This window comes from Trichechus manatus, unplaced genomic scaffold (genome assembly GCF_000243295.1).
Source record: "Trichechus manatus latirostris isolate Lorelei unplaced genomic scaffold, TriManLat1.0 scaffold00016, whole genome shotgun sequence".
NCBI classification, from domain to species: domain Eukaryota; kingdom Metazoa; phylum Chordata; class Mammalia; order Sirenia; family Trichechidae; genus Trichechus; species Trichechus manatus.
The window spans coordinates 20,599,863-20,619,401 of record NW_004443952.1 but is presented as its reverse complement, the minus strand read 5'-3'; the positions used below and the strand labels follow the sequence as shown (position 1 = coordinate 20,619,401).

The window sequence follows — 19,539 nt, the reverse complement described above, 5'->3', positions numbered from 1 at the left end:
GGGAGGATTGATGAGAAGGCCAAGAGAGAAAGCTTTCCCCTGGAGCTGATGCCCTGAATTTGGACTTTTAGCCTACTTTACTGTGAAGAAATAAATTTCTCTTTGTTAAAGCCATCCACTTGTGGTATTTCTGTTATAGCAGCACTAGGTAACAAAGACACTTAGATTGCTAACATATCTTACTTTCCTACCCTTCTTTCTTCTGGTACCCAAAACAATTGTAGAGTCGCTCGCTCTTAGCAGTCCTAAAACAAATTATTCTATTTATCACCTAGGGTTTTGGTAAGCTATTACCTTTCAAGATCTCAGAAAAATACAAAATAGTGTTTTAAAAAGGATCTCTCTCTTACTGCAAATAGATAAGAAATTCACTTGGCCCAGCCTAGTCAATCTATGGAAATCAGAACTCAATCCATAGTTCAACACAAGCCTATAAGGTAGGTCATATTATCCCCTGTTTACACACGAAAAAACTGAAGTTCAAAGAGATAAATGACTTACCTAAGTTCTTGAATCCAATTTGACACTCCAAAATTAACAAATGTACAGATACGAGCAATTAAGTAACTGATAGTGGGAGTTAGAAAGAATGGTAGAACCTTATGGATGTTTATTCAAAGAAATATTTGCTTTGGGTAATCTCCCAATTCCAGAGTTGATTTTTAATAATTGCGTAACTTTTCAAAGTTCGTAATTTCAAGCACCTTGATCTCCTTGAACCCTATTCACTCACAAGAGGTTGCAACTTTCTTTTTTAAACACACACACAAAACCAATCCTGCAAACATTCATCATTAACAAATCATAATCAACATGTTTACAGAGTAGTAAAAGAAAACAAACCACAAAAATTACCAGCATTCATTTATTTATCCAAATACACTTAATGAACATACACATCAGGGACGCTAAGTTATAATACTTAGTAACTCAATGAATAGTTTTAAAATTAGGAAGCAGTGTATGATGCAGTGGGAAGAGTGCTGTGATTTAGCCCTGGGTTATAATCTTATATCTGCCACCAGTGTTTGTGTGACATTGACTTTAAATTTCCTAATCAGTGAAATGAGGCACTGGATTAGATAAGCCTTTGAATTTCTTCTTGCTCTAAAATATCAAGAGTCAATGTTTTGTACATTTTTTGCCAGGCCACAGCCTCCAGAATGTTTTTTTCTGAAACTGTTCTACTTCTACTTAAGCAGAAATTTCTACTATCTTCCTAAAAGTCTGTGAGGCTTTGAGGAAAGAGACAATTTAAAAAAATTGTGAATATTCCCCATTAAAATTAAGTCAGGCACTGTTAGAATTATCAAGTGGTCCTGATTTTTGTACAAAATACATAGAGGAAGGACCTTCAATATAGGAATTGCTGAATACATATTTGTTGAAGTAAATTAAACACTGCATTTCTCAGTAATGATCATCATTCAATAAATGCGTTAACTATTTTTTAAAATTGTAGTGACAAAACACACAGTGAGAGGATGTGTGTACTTTTGCAGCAGGCATGCCTGGATATGTGGGTCTTTGCATGTAAAATGTCCAGGAAAACCTACATTTTAATGCTGGTCATAACACTAAATATTTCTGAGTATTTTAAGTGTCACTTCATCTCTCTAGCAGTGACCTGTAAGGTTTTTAGCTTGATTGAGGATGATCATTCTCAATTATAAGATGTTGAATGAAAGACTTAGATTATGTTTTGAAGTACTGTGGAAATCAGGGCTTCAAACTGGTTCGTTCCAGTTCAAATCCCTAATGAGAATTTGCATTTCCACCCCAGATATACTGAATCAGAATCTAAATTTTAACAAGATCCTGAGGTGATTCTTCAGTAACTTTCTGGAAACTTGTTAGAAATGCAAATTATCAGCAGGGGTTTGAACTAGAACGAACCAGTTCAAAGCCCTGGTGGAAATTCAAACTAACATATAAGGACAGAGGATTGTTATTTTCAATATTTAATAGTTATTTTCAATGGAAGTTATTTTGTTATTTATAAAAAGATAATTTCATTTGATTCAAAAGCAAGAAGAAAATACTTTGCTTCTAAGTGGAAGTCACATATAATTGTGGCTTTGTTGACATGGAAAATGGTACTCTTTTGTCTCAATATTTTAAATGAGGTTTTCTTATAGGAAACAGTTAAAGTGTTTTTAAAGCATCCTTCAGTGAAAGATGATTCAGACCTTGAAGGAAGAACATCCTTTATGTGGGCTGCTGGGAAAGGCAGTGATGATGTCCTTCGGACTATGCTGAGTTTAAAATCTGACATTGATATTAACATGGCAGACAAATACGCAGGTACAGGTAAGAACTGGTAGGCATATTCCATTTGCTTCCATTTATGTTTCGAAGTGTAGATGGTGCTATAAAACTTGTAAAAATAGTAACTTGAAATCATTGTTCCTTATCTAATATTGTTTGACTTTTATCTTCACTTTGTAAGTTTGAGTTTGCCAGAATCACTCCAAAGGCTTTATTTCTTCCAAATATTATGGCTAAAATTAGCACGTTTCTACCAGGAAAATGGTGGCATTTGGTTTAAAACCCTAATTGCTCTTTAGACATGATTATGGGAATTCTTCTGATCATTTATCGTGTAAAAAAGTGTAAAACTGTAGTTTGAAACTATGCATATTTAGCAGTTATTAATTATATTTTCAAAAGTTTGTAATTATATTTTAAATAATTGCAGACATCTAAGTATATTCTCACCAGTCTCACTCACTATGCTCTTTACTTAGGTTTGAATAGCGTTAACCCATCCTGACTCTCCCATTTTAGAGATAACCTCTCATGACTGTAGAAGCTTCAAAGCTTCAAGTCAGCTTTGCATCCAGAACTGTTACTAGATGCTTTTGTTGTAGGGGGAAAACATCATAAAGTTTAGTAAAGCAAAAAGAAAGTTTTATTCGGCATATATTCAAAAGGACAAAAGTGGGAAGCGCTCAAGCATACTGCCAAAGCTAGAATGTCTGCCTGAATCCGAAGAAGGTGACAGAATCATCAGTATATATCAGCATCACAAAATGGGTAGAATCATTGAAAGCGTCACCTTTTCACAGATTGGCGAGAAGTTGTCATCTTACATTTTGAATCATCTTTCTTAACAATCATTGGTATGGGTTTCAGGAAAGACAGTCAGGAGGGTCTTCATTGGTCCAACAAATTCCTATTCACTATATGCTAATAGAAAAAGACAAAAAATGGGAAGTCTTTTGTGTTCTGTTTGATTGCTCTTTTGTGAAAACTTCCTTAAGATAATTTCTGAGATTGTTCCATCTATTGTTTATCTCAGGGCCCAGTTGATGTGTCTTTGTGAGTCCATGAGGGCCCAGCCCCAGCTGGGTCACATTTCTCCATGCTCAAGGTCAGGGAATAATGATTCCAAATATTATTTTCTAAATCACTTTTAATCTCTTTTTCTAATAAAAGAGACCTTTAACTATGGGTTGGTTAATAAGAGAGGTACCAGTTTTTTAGCATTCACTGCCATCTTAGAGGTCTCATCCTTGTGGAATGTATCCTAATTACAAATCAGAAAGAGAAAGAAAAATCCCACAACAGCTCAGTAACACTGAACAGAGTAAGAATTGAATGATGAGCTTCTCAACTTTTATTTATTTAGTAACATACTAGAGCTACTTGCACCTACTTGTTGTCCTGGATGAGATCTTTTTTGGCTGCTAAAACCATTAATGCGGCACTGAGAAAGGGCATAGTTTTCTATACCCAATAATCTCCCTCCCTATACCTAGACCACCATACACTCTAAATGATAAAGAAGGAGTTTTTAGGCAATACCAATTTTATCATAAAAGCATTAACTTTCAAAAGTATTTCATTATCAAAGCTTCACAGTAGACCTTAAGTTTCTTAAGGAGTATAGTGCAGACACGTAGGACACTGAGTTTATATAAATGGTCAGAACATTTAATTTTTTTTTTGTTGACCAGCTTCCATTAGTATGCAACCTTTTGATTTATCACTAGCCTTGCTTTTAGTTTAACTTTTTCATGTATTTTAGTGAAGTATTGGTCAGGATACTTGCATCCTTTTGACCAAAAGTATCTTTCTGGTATGCACCAGGATTGGTGTTCACAACACATATATTATCTGTTTTGTTCCCTGCTGAATTGCAGGCATTAAAATAGTACCCAGCCCATAGGAGGTTCTCAACAAATTCCCAGGAATCTGCATTTTTATAAGCAGGTTGGATCTATGGATCACCGTTTATGAAAGAAACACTGTTCTAAGTGTTATAGAGCCATAATACTTAGAAGGAACTTGCCCAGACCTCTAGACTGTTATCCTGGCAAATTCAAACCTAAAAAGTGATAGGGCAGTTCTACTCTGTCACGTGGGGTCTCTATGAGTCGAAAATCGACTCAACAGAACCTAACAGCAACAACAGTGGAGAACCATAGGCAGGAGTCAGTATAATGTGAAAATCACCTATAGTCAAAATTACTCTTTAAAACTCCTTAGGAAGACACCAGAGAGGAGCCCACATTCCATCTCTCAGTTTTTCCTCCAATGTTGAAACGAATTGCTGTTTCTTAAATTGAGCCTTAAAGAAGTAGCTGGCTTGCATTTGGAGCAATACTGTATGAAAAATACACTCAATGCATCGAGATGCACATATGTTCCATACCACCAAGGCAGCAGCACAAGCAACCAAAGCGATAAGGAACAGTAGACCGAAGTTTCTAATCATACGACTGTGTATTTGAGTGGAGTGGTAGGCAGAATTGTCTGCACTGTTTAAATCATTTTATTTTTGTCATTATTTTTTCTCTTGCTGTCTTAGAAAGAGGAAAAGATAATAAACTAGTAACTGAGAAGAGGATACCATTTCAGAACAACAAGAAAACAGTGAGATAAGAAAGGTAAAAGGAAAGAAAGTATGAGTGTTACATATGCATAGGAAGGAAACAAGAAATCTACAAAAGTGAGAAATAAAGTAGAAAATCTTGAAGATTAGATTGCATTTCGCCAAAATGATGAGCAAATCAAAAGAGGAAAAGATATATAATTAGAACAAGAAAAAGGCAAAGTTGTTATTAAAGAATTTGTCTTTTCTTTTGTTTCCTTTTTAGCTTTGCATGCTGCCGCCCTTTCTGGCCATGTAAGCACCGTGAAGCTATTATTGGAAAATAATGCTCAAGTAGATGCTACTGATGTTATGAAACATACTCCACTTTTCCGAGCCTGTGAGATGGGACATAAAGAAGTGATTCAGACACTTATTAAAGGTTAGTTGTTAAGAGTGCTTATAATAAGTCACTCTCAAAATGTAAGCATTCTTGCAAGCTCAGTTTAAAATAAAACTTTACGTATCAAAGAGGTCAAGTGGGTAATAGGACAGAAAAAAAAAAAAAACATTGCCATCAAGTCGATTCTGACTCGCAGCAACCCTATAGGACAGGATAAAATGAATGCTTGACTACTGCGCCACAAGGGCTCCAGCAGGACATCAGGAAATGCAGATTCTACTCCTGGCTCCACCTTTTGATAGTTGTTTCATTTTGGAAAAGTCAGTTCACCTCTCTGATTCTCAGTTTCATTTTGTATAAAATGAGAATGATTCATACCCTGAAGAAATCACAGACTTATTATAAAAATCTGAAATAGATAATGTATGTTGGAAGTATTTTGCTAATGGTACTGGACTGTTGTTATATTTTTTGACTTCTTTTTTTTTATTGTAGTAAAATATGTATAACATAAAATTTGCCATTTTAACCTTTTTAAGTGTACAATTCAGTGGTATTATGTTCAAAATGTTGTGCCATCATCACCACCATCTATTTCCAAAACTTTTCCATCACCCCAAACAGAAACTCTGTACCTATTTAAGCAATAATTCCCCATTGTTCCCACCCCTTTACCCCTGCTAACCTATCATCTACTTTCTGCTTCTAAGAAATTGCCTGTTCTAGATAATTCGCATACTTGAATTCATACAATTCTTGTCCTTTTGGTCTGGCTTATTTCACTCAGCATGTTTTCAGGATTCATCCATATTGTAGTAGAACTTCATTCCTTTTTATGGTTGAATAATATTCTGTTGTGTGTATATACCACATTTTGTTTATTCATTTGTTGATGGGCATTTGGATTGTTTCCATCTTTTGGCTGTTGTGTACAATGCTGCAATGAATGCTGGTGTGCAAGTATGTGTTTGAGTCCCTGCTTTTGGGTATATTATTTCTAGAAGTGGAATTGCTGGGTCATGTGGTAATTCTATGTTTAACTTTTTGAGGAATGATTTCTATTCTTTTTTTATAATTGCTCCATATGTTAGATATTTTCATTATATTGTTGCTTTTCCAGGTGGAGCAAGGGTAGATCTAGTTGACCAAGATGGACATTCTCTTCTACACTGGGCGGCACTGGGAGGAAATGCTGATGTTTGCCAGATACTGATAGAAAATAAAATCAATCCAAATGTGCAAGATTATGCAGGAAGAACCCCTTTGCAGTGTGCTGCATATGGAGGATATATCAACTGTATGGCAGTACTCATGGAAAATAATGCAGACCCTAACATTCAAGACAAAGAGGTAGAAATCCCAGGTCTTTTCAATTCAATTAAGTTTTCTCAGAATGTTTAGAGTATTTCTTCTTTGTTGTAAAACAACAGCTTACTAAGTGATCACCCAGAAATCCATCTGTCGTAAATGATTTTTATTTGTCCATGATTATCTCATCCAGTCTTTGTCTATATCCATATGTAATTTAATATAGCTACAATACAGAATGGGAATAATTTTCTAACTTTTATAAAATTATAAAATATATATACAGGGCAGAGGGGTGTGTGTGTGTGTACACACACATATAAACATGATTTTACAAACATGTTTTGTCTACCTCAGATTGTCAACATTTTTCCATTTGATATATACTCTTTTTCATAAGCATGAATACTTAATATCCTAAATTTTAAGAGCTTTATATGTAATAACTCATTTGTTCCTCACAGCAACCCTATAATATAGTTACTGTTATTACTCACATTTTACAGATGAGGAAATTAAAGCTTATGAAGCTTAAGTAATTTGCCTGAGGTGATAGTTACTAAGTTGAGGAGTCAGTATCCAAACTATGCCTTTAACCCAAATTTTTAGAATTAAATAAGTAACTTCCTGTTTTTAATGCTTTATTACTATTATAGAATGTTATATTAATCATCTTTATCCATGTAACTTTTGGGAGGATTATTTCCTTATATGACTGAATTAAAGCAACAAATGGTATGAATATGATTAGCCTCTGATATATACTGCTGAACTGATTTCTAAAAGATGTGGGTTAATCTGTACTTCCCTCAGCTATATAGGAATGTATTATTTTCTCTCAATTTAGCTAGTATTAATTTTTTTTGCTATTTTAATTACTTTAACTTTTTAAAAATACTAGCATGTTTGATTTCCAAATCATTTGCACTACCCAGGGACCTCATTCAACAAATGATTTATCAAGAATTTTATTATATGTAAAAGTAAGATAATGAAAAATATGTAAGATATGGTCCTTGTCCTCACGGAAATTAGGGATACATCTTTTATAGTTTGTAAACCAAACCTGTTGCCATGAAGTCACTTCCCACTCATGGCAACCCTATTGTAATAGAGAAGAACTGAGCTGCATAGGGTTTTCTTGGCTGTAATCTTTACCAAAGCAGATCACCAGGCTTTTTTTCCACAGCCATGCTGGGTGGGTTCGAACCACCAATCTTTTGGTTAGTAGCCAAGAGCAAACCATTTGCACCACCCAGGGACCTTTATAGTCTGTGTAGTGGCTTTTATATTTCACCATGTTGCAAGTTTCTTACATAAGTAATATATTAAGTTCTTCTGTATATTGTTTTGGATTATCTACATAAGCAATCATGTCATTTGTGAATAATTGAAATTTTTATTTCTTCCTTCCCAATTCTTATGCCTTTCGTTTCTTTGTCTTGCTTTATTGCATTAGCTAGGACCTACAATGCAATGTTAAACAGTATTGGTGATAGCTGACTTCCTAAATTATTCTCGACTTCAAGGGAAAAGCTTTTAATATTTCACCATTCAGTGTGATGTTTGCTATAAAAACAAAAAAACCCATTACCATCAAGTCGATTCTAACTCATAGTGACCCTATAGTGACCGTATAGGACAGAGTAGAACTGCCCCATAGGGTATCCAGGGAGCACCTGGTGGATTTCAACTGCCGACCTTTTGGTTAGCAGCCGAACTGTTAACCACTATGCTACCAGGGTTTCCAATGTTTGCTATAGGTTCCTTTATATTTCTAGTTAAGACTTTGTAGTTGTTTTTTTTTTTTTCAATCATGGTATGTGTTTCATTTTTGTCAGATACTATTTCTGTATCTACCAACATGATAATATTATTTTTCCCCTTTTTTCTGTTAATATGGTGAATTACATTGATTGACTACATTAATTGATTTTTCAGATCTTAAGCCACCTTTGCATTCCTGAAATAAGCCCCATTTATGATGAATCATGTTTTTTTATATACTGATAGATTCTATTTGCTAATGTTTTGCTTAAGATTTTTACATCTATATTCATGAAAGAGATTGGCCTCTAATTTTCCTTTCTTGTATTGTACTTGTCAGGTTTTGGTAACAAGGTTCTGCTGACCTTGTAAGAAGTTGGGAAGTAGTTCTTCTTTTTCTCTTCTCTGAAGAGTTTGTGTAAGATTGGTGTTACTTTTTGCTTAAATATTTGGAAGAATTCCCTGGTAAAAGCATCTGGTTTTAGGGTTTTCTTTGTACAAAAGTTGTTAATAACTGATTCAATTCCATTAATAGTTATAAGTCTCTTCAGGTTTTCTAATTATTTTCCTTTCAGCTTTGGTAAGTTTAATTTTTTTTTTAGGGATTTATCCATTTTATTCAAAATGTCAAATATATTTGCATAAAGCTGGTCATATATCCTCTTATTATCTTTTTGATCTCTGTAGATCTGTATTAATTTCCTCTTATTCATTCCATATATTGATAATGCATTTATTCCTCTTCTTGTTTAATTTTCCTTCTTACATATTCATGTTTTCAAAGAACTTGTCTTTGTCGATTTTCTATATTTTAAGTTTCTTTGCTATTTCATTGGTATCTACTTCTATCTTTATTACTTCCTGCCATCCAGTTTCCTCAGGTTTAACTTGCTATTCTTTTTTTCGATTCTTTTGATGAAATCTTAAATTGTTGATTTTTCACCATTCTTTTATAATATGTTCATTTAAGCATACTTCTTCTAAGCACTGCTTTAACTACATCCTACAAGTTTTGATAAGTTTTACCATCACTATTATTCAGTTCAAATATTTTCTAATTTCTATTTTGATTTATTCTGACCAATGAATTATTTAGAAGTAGATTGTTTAATTTCCAGGAAGTTGGGCATTTTCTCATTATCTTATTACTGATTGTATTAATTTCTTACTGTTGATTTAACAAATTACCACAAACTTTGTGTCTTTAAAGAACACAAATTTATTATCTGACTGTCCTGCATGTCAAAAGTCCAAAGTGGATCTCTCTAAAATCAAGGTGTCACAGGGTTGTATGTATTCCTCCTGGAGGCTCAAGGGGACAGTGTTTCCTTGACTTTTGCCCACATTCCTTTGCTTATGACCCCATTCCTCCATCTGCAAAGCCAGCAATGGACTGGTCCAGTCTTTCTCATGCTGCATCACTGATGCTCACCCTCCTACTTCCTCTTTCCCTTATAAGGATCTTTGTGATTACATTGGGCCCACCTTGATAATCCAGGATAATCTCCCCATCTACAGGTCACCTGACTTTCAATTTTAATTCTATCTGCAGCCTTAATTCCCTCTTGCCATATAACATAAGATAGTCACAGGTTCCAGGGATTATGACAAGGACGTCTTTGGTGGGAGGAAGTGTTCATTACTCTGCCTACCACACAGATTTCTGGCTAAATTTTAGTGTCATCAGAAGATAGTCTGAATTCCTTCGATCTTTTGTTGGAGTATTTTGAAACTTTCTTTATGGTCCAGTATATGGCTGATTTTGGTAAGTGTTCCATGTACACTTGAAAAGAGTGCTAATTCTGTCCTTGTTGGATGCAGTGTTCTGTATACGTCACTTAGGCCAAATTTGTTAATTGTATTGTTCAAGTCTTCTATATCTTTACGTTCTTTTGTCTGTTTGTTCTATCAACTATTGTAAAAGATAAGTTAAAGTCTCTGACTATGATTATGGATTTCACTATCTCCCCTTTTAGTTTTGTCAGTTTTACCTTATATATTTATGTTATTAGGTACATACAGATTTAGGATTGTGATATTTTCCTCTTTGACTCCTTAACATTACGAAATATCCTCTTTATCTCTAGCAATGCTTCACACCTTACTTCTTTATGTTTCATGACACTGAAATTGTTTGAGAATATAGGCCATGTATTTTATAGAATCTTACTTAGTTTGGGTTTGTCCTATGTTTCCTCATAATTAAATACAGGTTTTACATTTTTGTTTTGAATATTACACAAGTGGTATTCAATGATTCTCAGGTTGTCCTAGAGGCATATGATGCCCCTTGAGGTAGTGTTAATTTTGATCACTTGGTTACAACGCCATCCATTTTTTCCACTTTATACTTAATATTTTTTCTTTTGTAATGAAGCAGTTTAGGGGAGAATTATTTATATTTTTGAGTTAGCAAAAGTAACATATGTCCAAAAACACTTACTCCAGATGTACTTGATTTTTTATTCTTACTTGTAGGGAAGAACAGCTTTACATTGGTCCTGTAACAATGGATACCTTGATGCCATTAAATTACTACTAGATTTTGCTGCTTTCCCTAATCAGATGGAGAACAATGAAGAGAGGTAAGCTGCTGGTAAAAAAAAACGGCACGTTGTTCATCTCATGTCTTTTCTGCCAGGTTAGAAAATCTCAAGTTTAGATATTGGTTCAGAAATAATAAGCATACTCATAAGGCAACACAACACTAAGAAATCTTGAACCAGAAGAAAAGAATAAAAATAACAAGCAATATTAATTTAGAATCATGAAATATTGTAACTATTAAAAACTTTAGATATTACCTAGGGCAAGCTTACATTTTACAGATGAGGAAACTTAGGCCTTCTGGCTGTGGCTAGCACAAGGTCAGGGGGGTCCTGACTGACCAGGACCAAATTCTGTTAGGGCAATGGAGTGTGTTTCTTTAGGCATATCATTCCTTTCTGGAGTTAAACCCTTCATCTTTCCACTTCTTTCAGAACTTTTCCCTATTAGTTATATCCTCCATTTATTATTTTCTAACTCTCTTTTTTCTGAAGTTCCTCTTCTTTGCCTATAGTCTTCCTTCTCTAACTGTCTTCACTGCCTGCATTTCCTCATACTCACCCTTCATGCCTTTGCAGTCTGGCTTCCATCCTCACCACTATAATGAAATCTGTGTCAGGGTGGTCACTAAGAAATTCCTAACTGAAAAATCACGTGTTGTACTCTCTGTCCATTCTCTTTGAACTCTGCATCACCTGGTTCTACTGACTCCTCTTCTTTACCTTATTGAAACTGTATCTTCTCTAAGCTTTTGTGACAGTATATTTTCCTGATTCTCTTCCACTCATGTCTGCTGCTTCTCCATTTTTTCTGGATCTTCTTCTGTTATTTTATTAATTTTTGTTTTATTGTGCTTTTGGTGAAAGTTTACAGAGCAAATTAGTTTCTATTAAATAATTAATACACATATTGTTTTGTGATGTTTGTTGCCAACCCCACAACATGTCAACACTCTCCCCTTCTCGACCTTGGATTCCCCATTTCCATTTGTCCAGTTTTCCTGTCCCCTCTTGCCTTCTCCTCCTTGCCCCTGGGCTGGTGTGCCCATTTAGTCTTGCATACATGGTTGAACTACGTGTGTTACTGTTTATGGGCCTATCTAATCTTTGGCTGAAGGGTGAACCTCAGGAGTAACTTTAGTACTGAGTTAAAAGGGTGCCCAGGGTCCATCCTCTCGAGATTTCTCCAGTCTTTATCAGACCAGTAAGTTTGGTCTTTTTTTTGTGAATTAGAATTTTGTTTTAAATTTTCTCCCACTCTGTTCAGGACCCTCTATTGTGATCCCTGTCAGAGCAGTTGTTGGTAGTAGCCCGGCACCATCTAATTGTGCTGGACTCAGTCTGGTGGAAGCTGTGGTAGTTGTGGTCCATTAGTCCTTTGGACTAATCTTTCCCTTGTGTCTTTGGTTTTCTTCATTCTCCCTTGCTCCAGACAGGGTAGGACCAGTGGAGTATCTTAGATGGCCGCTCACAAGCTTTTGAGACCCCAGACGTTATTCACCAAAGTAGGATGTAGAACATTTTATTTATAAACTATGTTATGCCAGTTGAGCTAGGTGTCCCCTGAGACCATGATCCCCAGCCCTCAGCACTCGTTCTCTCAGGGAGTTTGGATGTGTCTATGAAGCTTCTGTGACTTTGCCTTGGTCAGGTTGTGCTGACCTCCCCAGTATTGTGTACTGTCTTACCCTTCACCAAAATTATCACTTATCTATTGTCTAGTTAGTATTTTTTCCTCCTCATCCCTCCCCTCCCTCATAACCATCAAAGATTGTTTCTTTCATGAGTTTCTATAATAGTGGTCACATATAGTATTTGTGCTTTTGTGATTATCTTACTGCAGTCAGCATAATACCCTCCAGATTCATCCATGTTGTGAGATGCTTCGCAGATTCGTCCTTGTTCTTTATCCTTGTGTAGTATTCCGCTGTGTGTATGTACCATAGTTTCTTTATCCATTCATCTGTTGATGGGCACTTAGGTTGTTTCCATCTTTTTGCTATTGTGAGGAATGCTGCAGTGAACATGGGTGTTCATATGTCTGTATGTGTGACGGCTCTTATTTCTCTAGGAGTGGGATTGCAGGATCATATGGTATTTCTGTTTCTAGCTTTTTAAGGAAGCACCATATCATTCTCCAAAATAGTTGTACCATTTTGCATTCCCACCAGCAGTGCAAAAGAGTTCCAATCTCCCTTCAACCTCTCCAACATTTGTTATTTTGTGTTTTTTGGATTAGTGCCAGTATTGTTAGGATGAGATGGTATCTCAATGAACTTTTGATTTACAGCTCTCTAATGGTTAATGGGAGCCCTTGTGGCATAGTGGTTAAGAGCTATAGCTGCTGACCAAAAGGTCAGCAGTTTGAGTCTATCAGCCGTTCCTTGGAAACCCTATGGGGCAGTTCTACTCTGTCCTATAGGGTTGCTAAAAGTCAGAATTGACTCATTGATTTTGTTTAATGGTTAATGATCGTGAGCACTTCCTCATGTGTCTGTTAGCCACCTGAATGTCTTCTTCTGTGAAGTGTCTGTTCATATCCTTTGCCCATTTTTTTACCTGGATTATTCGTCTTGTTGTTGTAGAGGTGTTGGATTTTCCTATAGATTTTAGACATTAGGCCTTTGTCAGATATGTCATAGCCAAAAATTTTTTCCCAGTCTGTAGATTCTCCTTTTACTTTTTTAGTGAAATCTTTTGATGAACATAAGTGTTTAATTTTTAGAATATCCCAGTTATCTGGCTTATCTTCTGGTATTTGTGTATTGTTAGTTATGGTTTGTATCCTATTTATGCCATATATTAGGGCCCCTAGCATTGACCCTATTTTTTCTTCCATGATCTTTATAGTTTTGGTTTCATATTTAGGTCTTTGATCCATTTTGAATTAGTTTTTGTATATGGTGTGAAATGGGTCCTATTTCATTTTTTTTACGGGTGGACATCCAGTTTCCCCAACACCATTTGTTAAAAAGACTGTTTTCCCCATTAATGGACTTTGGACCTTTATCAAAGATCAGGTGACCATAGGTGGATGGATTTACATGTAGGTTTTTGATTCTGTTCCATTGGTCAGTGTGTCGGTCGTTGTACCAGTACCAGGCTGTTTTGACTACCATAACTGCATAGTAGGTTCTGAGGTCAGGGAGTGCAAGGCCTCCTACTTTGTTCTTCTTCTTCAATAATGCTTTAATTATCTGAGTCCTCTTTCCTTTCCATATAAATTAATGATTAGTTTTTCCATCTCATTAAAGAATGCTGTTGGTATTTGAATCGAGATTGCATTGTATTTGTAGATTGCTTTGGGTAGAATTGACTTTTTCACAATGTTGAGTCCACCTATCCATGAGCCCCATGGTATGTTTTTCCACTTATGTAGGTCTCTTTTGGTTTCTTGCAGTAGTGTTTTGTAGTTTTCTTTGTATAGGTCTTTTATGTCCCTGGTCAGATTTATTCCTAAGTATTCTGTTTTTTTAGGGACTATTATAAGTGGTATTGCTTTCCTGATTTCCTTTTCGTAGTTTTCTTTATCGCTGTGTAAGAATCCAACTGATTTTTTTGTTTATCTAATATCCTGCTACTCTGCTGAATCTTCCTATTAGTTCCAGTAGTTTTCTTTTGGGTTCTCTATGTATAGTATGGAGGCCTGATGGCACAGTGATTAAAGAGTTCACCTGCTTCCAAAAGATCAGCACTTTGAATCCACCAGCTGCTCCTTGGAAGTCCTATGGGGCAGTTCTGCTCTGTCCTTTAGAGTCACTATGAGTCGGAACCAACTTGACAGCAGTGATTTTATTTATTTATTTATTTTTCCTGGATAATATCATATCATCTGCTAATAGGGATAGTTTTACTTCTTCCTTACCAATTTGGATACCTTTTTTTTTTTTTTTCTTTTCTTGCCTTATTGTTCTAGCTAGGCCTTCCAGACAATGTTAAATGGGAGTGGTGACAAAGGAACCATCCTTGTCTGGTTCATGTTCTCAGGAGGAATGTTTTCAGCCTCTCTCTGTTGAGAATGATGTTGGCATTGGCTTTTGTATAGATGCCCTTTATTATGTTGAGGAATTTCCCTTCTATTCCTATTTCATTGAGAGTTTTTATCAGGAATGGGTGTTGAACTTTATCGAATGCCTTTTCTGCATCAATTGAGATGATCGTGTGATTCTTTTGTTTTATTTATGTGGTGGATTACGTTGATTAATTTTCTAATGTTGAACCATCCTTACATACCTGGTATGACTCCCACTTGGTTGTGTCATTTTTTTTTTTTTTTAATATGAGGCTGAATTCTATTGGCTAGAATTTTTCAGAATTTTTGCATCTATATTCATGAGAGATATTGGTCTATCATTTTCTTTTTTTGTGGTTTATTTGCCTGGTTTTGGTATCAGGGTTATGCTGGCTTCATAGAATGAATTTAGATGTATCCCTTCCTTTTCTGTATTTTGAAATCATTTGAGTAGTACTGGTGTGAGCTCTTCTCTGAATGTGTGGAAGAATTCTCCAGTGAAGCCATCTGAGCTAGGACTTTTTTTGTTGGGAGTTTTATTTATTTATTTATTTATTTTTTAACCTTTTAAATCTCTTCTCTTCTTATGAGTCCGTTCAGATTTTCTACCTCAGTTTGTATTAGTTTAGGTAGGTAGTGTGTTTCTAGAAAGTTGTCCATTTCCTCTAGATTTTTGATTTGTTGGAGTACAGTTTTTCATAGTACTCTGTTATGATCGTTTTTATTTCAGTTGGGTCTGTTGTAATGTCCTCCATTTCATTTCTTTTTTTGTTTGTTTTTAATTTTTTTATTGTTCTTTAGATGAAGGTTTACAGATCAAATAGTTTCTCATTAAACAGTACACATATTGTTTTATGACACTGGTTAACAACCCCACAACATGTCAATGCTCTCTCTTCTTGACCTTGGGTTCCCTGTTATCAGATTTCCTGTCCCCTCCTGCCTTCTAGTCCTCATCCCTGGGCTGTTATGCCCCATTAGTCTTGTTTTGTTTTATGGGCCTGTCTAATCTTTGGCTGAAGGGTGGACCTTGGGAGTGACTTCATTACTGAGCTAAAAGGGTCTCTAGGGGCCATACTCTCAGGGTTTCTCCAGTCTGTCAGGCCAGTAAGTCTGGTCTTTTTTCGTGAGTCAGAATTTTGTTCTGCGTTTTTCTCCAGCTCTGTTCGGGACCCTCTGTTGTGATCCCTGTCAGAGCAGTCAGTGGTCATAGCCAGGCACCATCTAGTTGTACTGGGCTCAGTCTGGTGGAGGCCGTGGTAGTTGTGGTCCATTAGTCCTTTGGAGTAGTCTTTCCCTTATATCTTGTTTTCTTCATTCTCCCTTGCTCTCAAAGGGGTGAGACCAGTGGAGTATCTTATATGGCTACTCACAGGCTTTTAAGACCCCAGATGGGGCTATTCACCAAGGTAGAACATAGAACATTTTCTTTATAAACTATGTTATGCCAGTTGAGCTAGATGTTCCCCGAGACCATGGTCCCCACAGCCTTCAGCCCAGCAGTTTTCGGTCCCTCAGGGAGTTTGGATGTGTCTGTAACCACCTGAGCCAGAATAGGACCAGATCAGGTCCAGGTCCTGCTCCACGCAGCCTGTCTAAACAGAGAAGCGGACACGGCTGTTAAGGCATGGTGAAAGCGTTTATTTAGTCGGCCAAGTAAAGGAACTCACTGGGACCTGCGTCACAAAGATGGCTTCCTGAAACTGGGTGGGAATCAGCTTTTATAGGACTGTTACAGTCAGCAGAATCAGGAGGTTATACATATTCACGATTCCTTGCTGATTATTCATTGTGGGGCAGGACTAGGAATCAGCAGGAAGTGACTGACAGACCCTTTGCTTCATGTGGGCTCAGCTATCACCCAATGACGTAAGTCTGGTGACTTTTTGTTCCTTGACATGAGTCTTTTGGTTCCTGTGCATGAGTTTTCTCATCTATCTGTGCATGCCTGGTGATCTGGCACCGGTTCTCCTGGACTTGTTTGTGACCCTTATCTGCAGAATTTCCTGAAGTTAAAACAATGTAAAGAGTAAAGAAATAGTCAGTCCTAGTCAGACAGTCCTCATCTGAAGCCACAATATATCCTGTCCCTACTGTGGGGTCAGGAATGTGGCTTAGCGACCACCTTATGTCTATGGAGCTTCCATGACCTTTTCTTGTACAAGTTGTGCTGGCTTCCCCAGTATTGTGTACTTTACCCTTCACCAAAGTTACCACTTATCTATTGTCTATTTAGTGTTTCTCTCCCCACCCCTCCCCTCTCCATTTCATTTCTTATTTGGGTTATTTGCTTCCTCTCCTGTTTTTCTTTTGTCAGTTTGGCCAATGGTTTATCAATCAGTCTTTATTTTTTAAATATAGGCATTTCTTCAAGGACTGGATCTCCTCTCTCTAGCCTATCTCCTTTAGTGATCTGATCCACCACCAAGGCTTCAGCAGTTTCGTGGGTGCTAATGCATTCTTAATCTACATTTCAGACACAGTGTCTCTCCTTGGTTCACATTGTCTCAACCTACTGGATTCCCCTACCTCTGTTGCTAGCACATTAGACTCAGTATACTTAAAATTAAGTTTATCACCTCTCTTGTACACTGCATCAAATCACTCTTCTCCTAGTCAGTCAAGCCCAAAAAGCTGTTTATCTTGCTCCCCCATCCTTCGCATCATGTCCTCATAATGTCTCATACTTATCCTCCCCTCTTCATTACCAGCAATATTGTCTAATTCTAGGCCTCACTGACTCTTTCAGGGACTATCACGATGCCTCCTGACTGTTTTCCTGCCTTTGATCTTCATTCAATTAATTTGCTACCGAAGTAACCTTCCTAATATAATTGTGTCATTCCATCATTCAAATAGTCTCCTCTAAGAAGACTGCCTTGATCTCACAGTCATTTGTCCTCTCTTCTGTTCTGCCATTCATTTTGTGTATTTTCATAGCACTTAGCCTTGTGTTATAGTTTTATGCAGTCTGTCTTCCCTATTAGCATAGAACTTCTGAGGTTCATCATCAACTCTGTATTTCTCACAATGCTTTGAAATAGATGCTTAGTAAATACTTCTGGAACTCTTAGAGTACATGCAGAATAAGATAAAGCAGACTAGTGTGCCCTGCTTTGGGAGTGATCATAGAAAAAACTCACTCTCTTATAGTCAAATGACAACCGAAAAATAAAAGAGACTTGAAGATTTAGGGGTTTGGATATTCAAGGATGCTGGAAAGCCAAGGGGAATCCTCAAGGCTGAGGTTTTGACATTAAAGCAGATATGTGAGAGAGCTAAAGATTTCACCCTTTGAAACCCTGAAAAACAAAGGGAAAGAATAAGAATCCTAAGAACTACTGATGATTTATTTATATAAAGAATTTATTTTATAACAATATTTACTGACTGCTTTTTTTTCTTGATTATTTTTGTAAAAAAGCAATGAAAAATATATTCCTTGTAGTTGAAATTCCCATTTATATATTAAGTCTTGAAGTTCAGACCTAAGTGACCTCATGAATTAAGGTACTTACTGCCTCCTGGAGTAAGCATATGTTAATTACAGACTAGAAGACCAAAGGAAAAATCTTTTTAACTGTGCTTGCCAATCTGTAGATATAAAGAGGCAGTAGCAATATCCCAGTCTCCTTTAATGTTTCATCAACAACACATTTTGATGTACAAATATCAGAACTTGGCACTGCCTTTTATCTTTATTGACATTCCAGTTTAGGTATTTCACTCATCCCATCAGACCATTCCCGCCTGGCAAGTCCAATTGTATCTTATCTCTTGTCTTTATCTACATTATTGTATCTTGGTTGGTTACCATCAATGTAGTGCTAATTGTTACTTCTCATGCATTGACACTAACCACTTGATGTGTGCTGTATAGACATAATTTTTGCCAACTACTGCTGGCTTTCGGTCAATAACCATCTGACAGCCATACTCCAACACTGATGGGAATATTTACAACACTTGAATGTTTCTGAATTGAAATTGGAATGAAGATAGATTTGGTAGTAATAATTACAATGTGGTCAGTTGCTTAAATATTAGGTATAGACTTCAATCTTGAAAACCGTGCTAGGTTTGACTGAGAATCCTGATTTTAATAAACCAACTGTAGAAAAGACATTTTTGGGAAAATTGGACAGGTTTTAATATGGAATGGGATTAAGATTTTACTAAGGAATTCTTGTTAATTTTGTTAGTACAATAATGACATTGCGATTATGACCATTTTATTTATAGATGAATATTGAAGTACGTAGAGGTTAAATGATAGAAGCTCTGGGGTTTGCTTTAAAATACTCTAGCAAAAATACAAAGAAGGGGGTTAGATGAAGCAAATGTGGCAAGAATCTTGCTAATTGTTAAATCTGGGTACTCAGTATACACTGGTTTGTTATGCTATTCTATTTTTGTTTATGCTTGAAATTTCTCATAATAAAAATATTTCAAATGCAATTTTCAATCCAGAACCGACCCAGGAAATCTAGTTCTTCTTCCTTCCTTTCATCTTTTGTTTTTGTAGGTTTTGTTTTTGCTGAGACTTTATGTTTTTCCTCTTTATTTTTATGAGTATGTTTGTTAACTTTCTTTGTGGTTACCGTGAATTTTACCCTTATCTTTCTAAGTTTGAAGCAGTCTATTATTACTTGATATCACCTTGCCTTCCTCTCCATTAGAAGGTTCT

The 19,539-nt window shown here is 36.1% G+C and overlaps 1 protein-coding gene across 5 annotated transcripts in view; it reads left to right on the top strand.

Annotated features, from left to right (window-relative positions):
* Window positions 1-19,539, top strand: part of INVS (inversin) — a 156,689-nt gene that overhangs the window by 86,773 nt on the left and 50,377 nt on the right. For 4 of the 5 annotated variants that reach the window (XM_023727458.1, XM_023727459.1, XM_023727461.1 and 1 more), the window contains 4 exons: window positions 2,139-2,310; window positions 5,103-5,258; window positions 6,340-6,569; window positions 10,773-10,879. In XM_023727458.1, the coding sequence (XP_023583226.1) occupies window positions 2,139-2,310; window positions 5,103-5,258; window positions 6,340-6,569; window positions 10,773-10,879 (665 nt within the window). The remainder of the gene's footprint in view (window positions 1-2,138; window positions 2,311-5,102; window positions 5,259-6,339; window positions 6,570-10,772; window positions 10,880-19,539) is intronic. The other variant, XM_023727460.1, reaches the window with a different exon arrangement.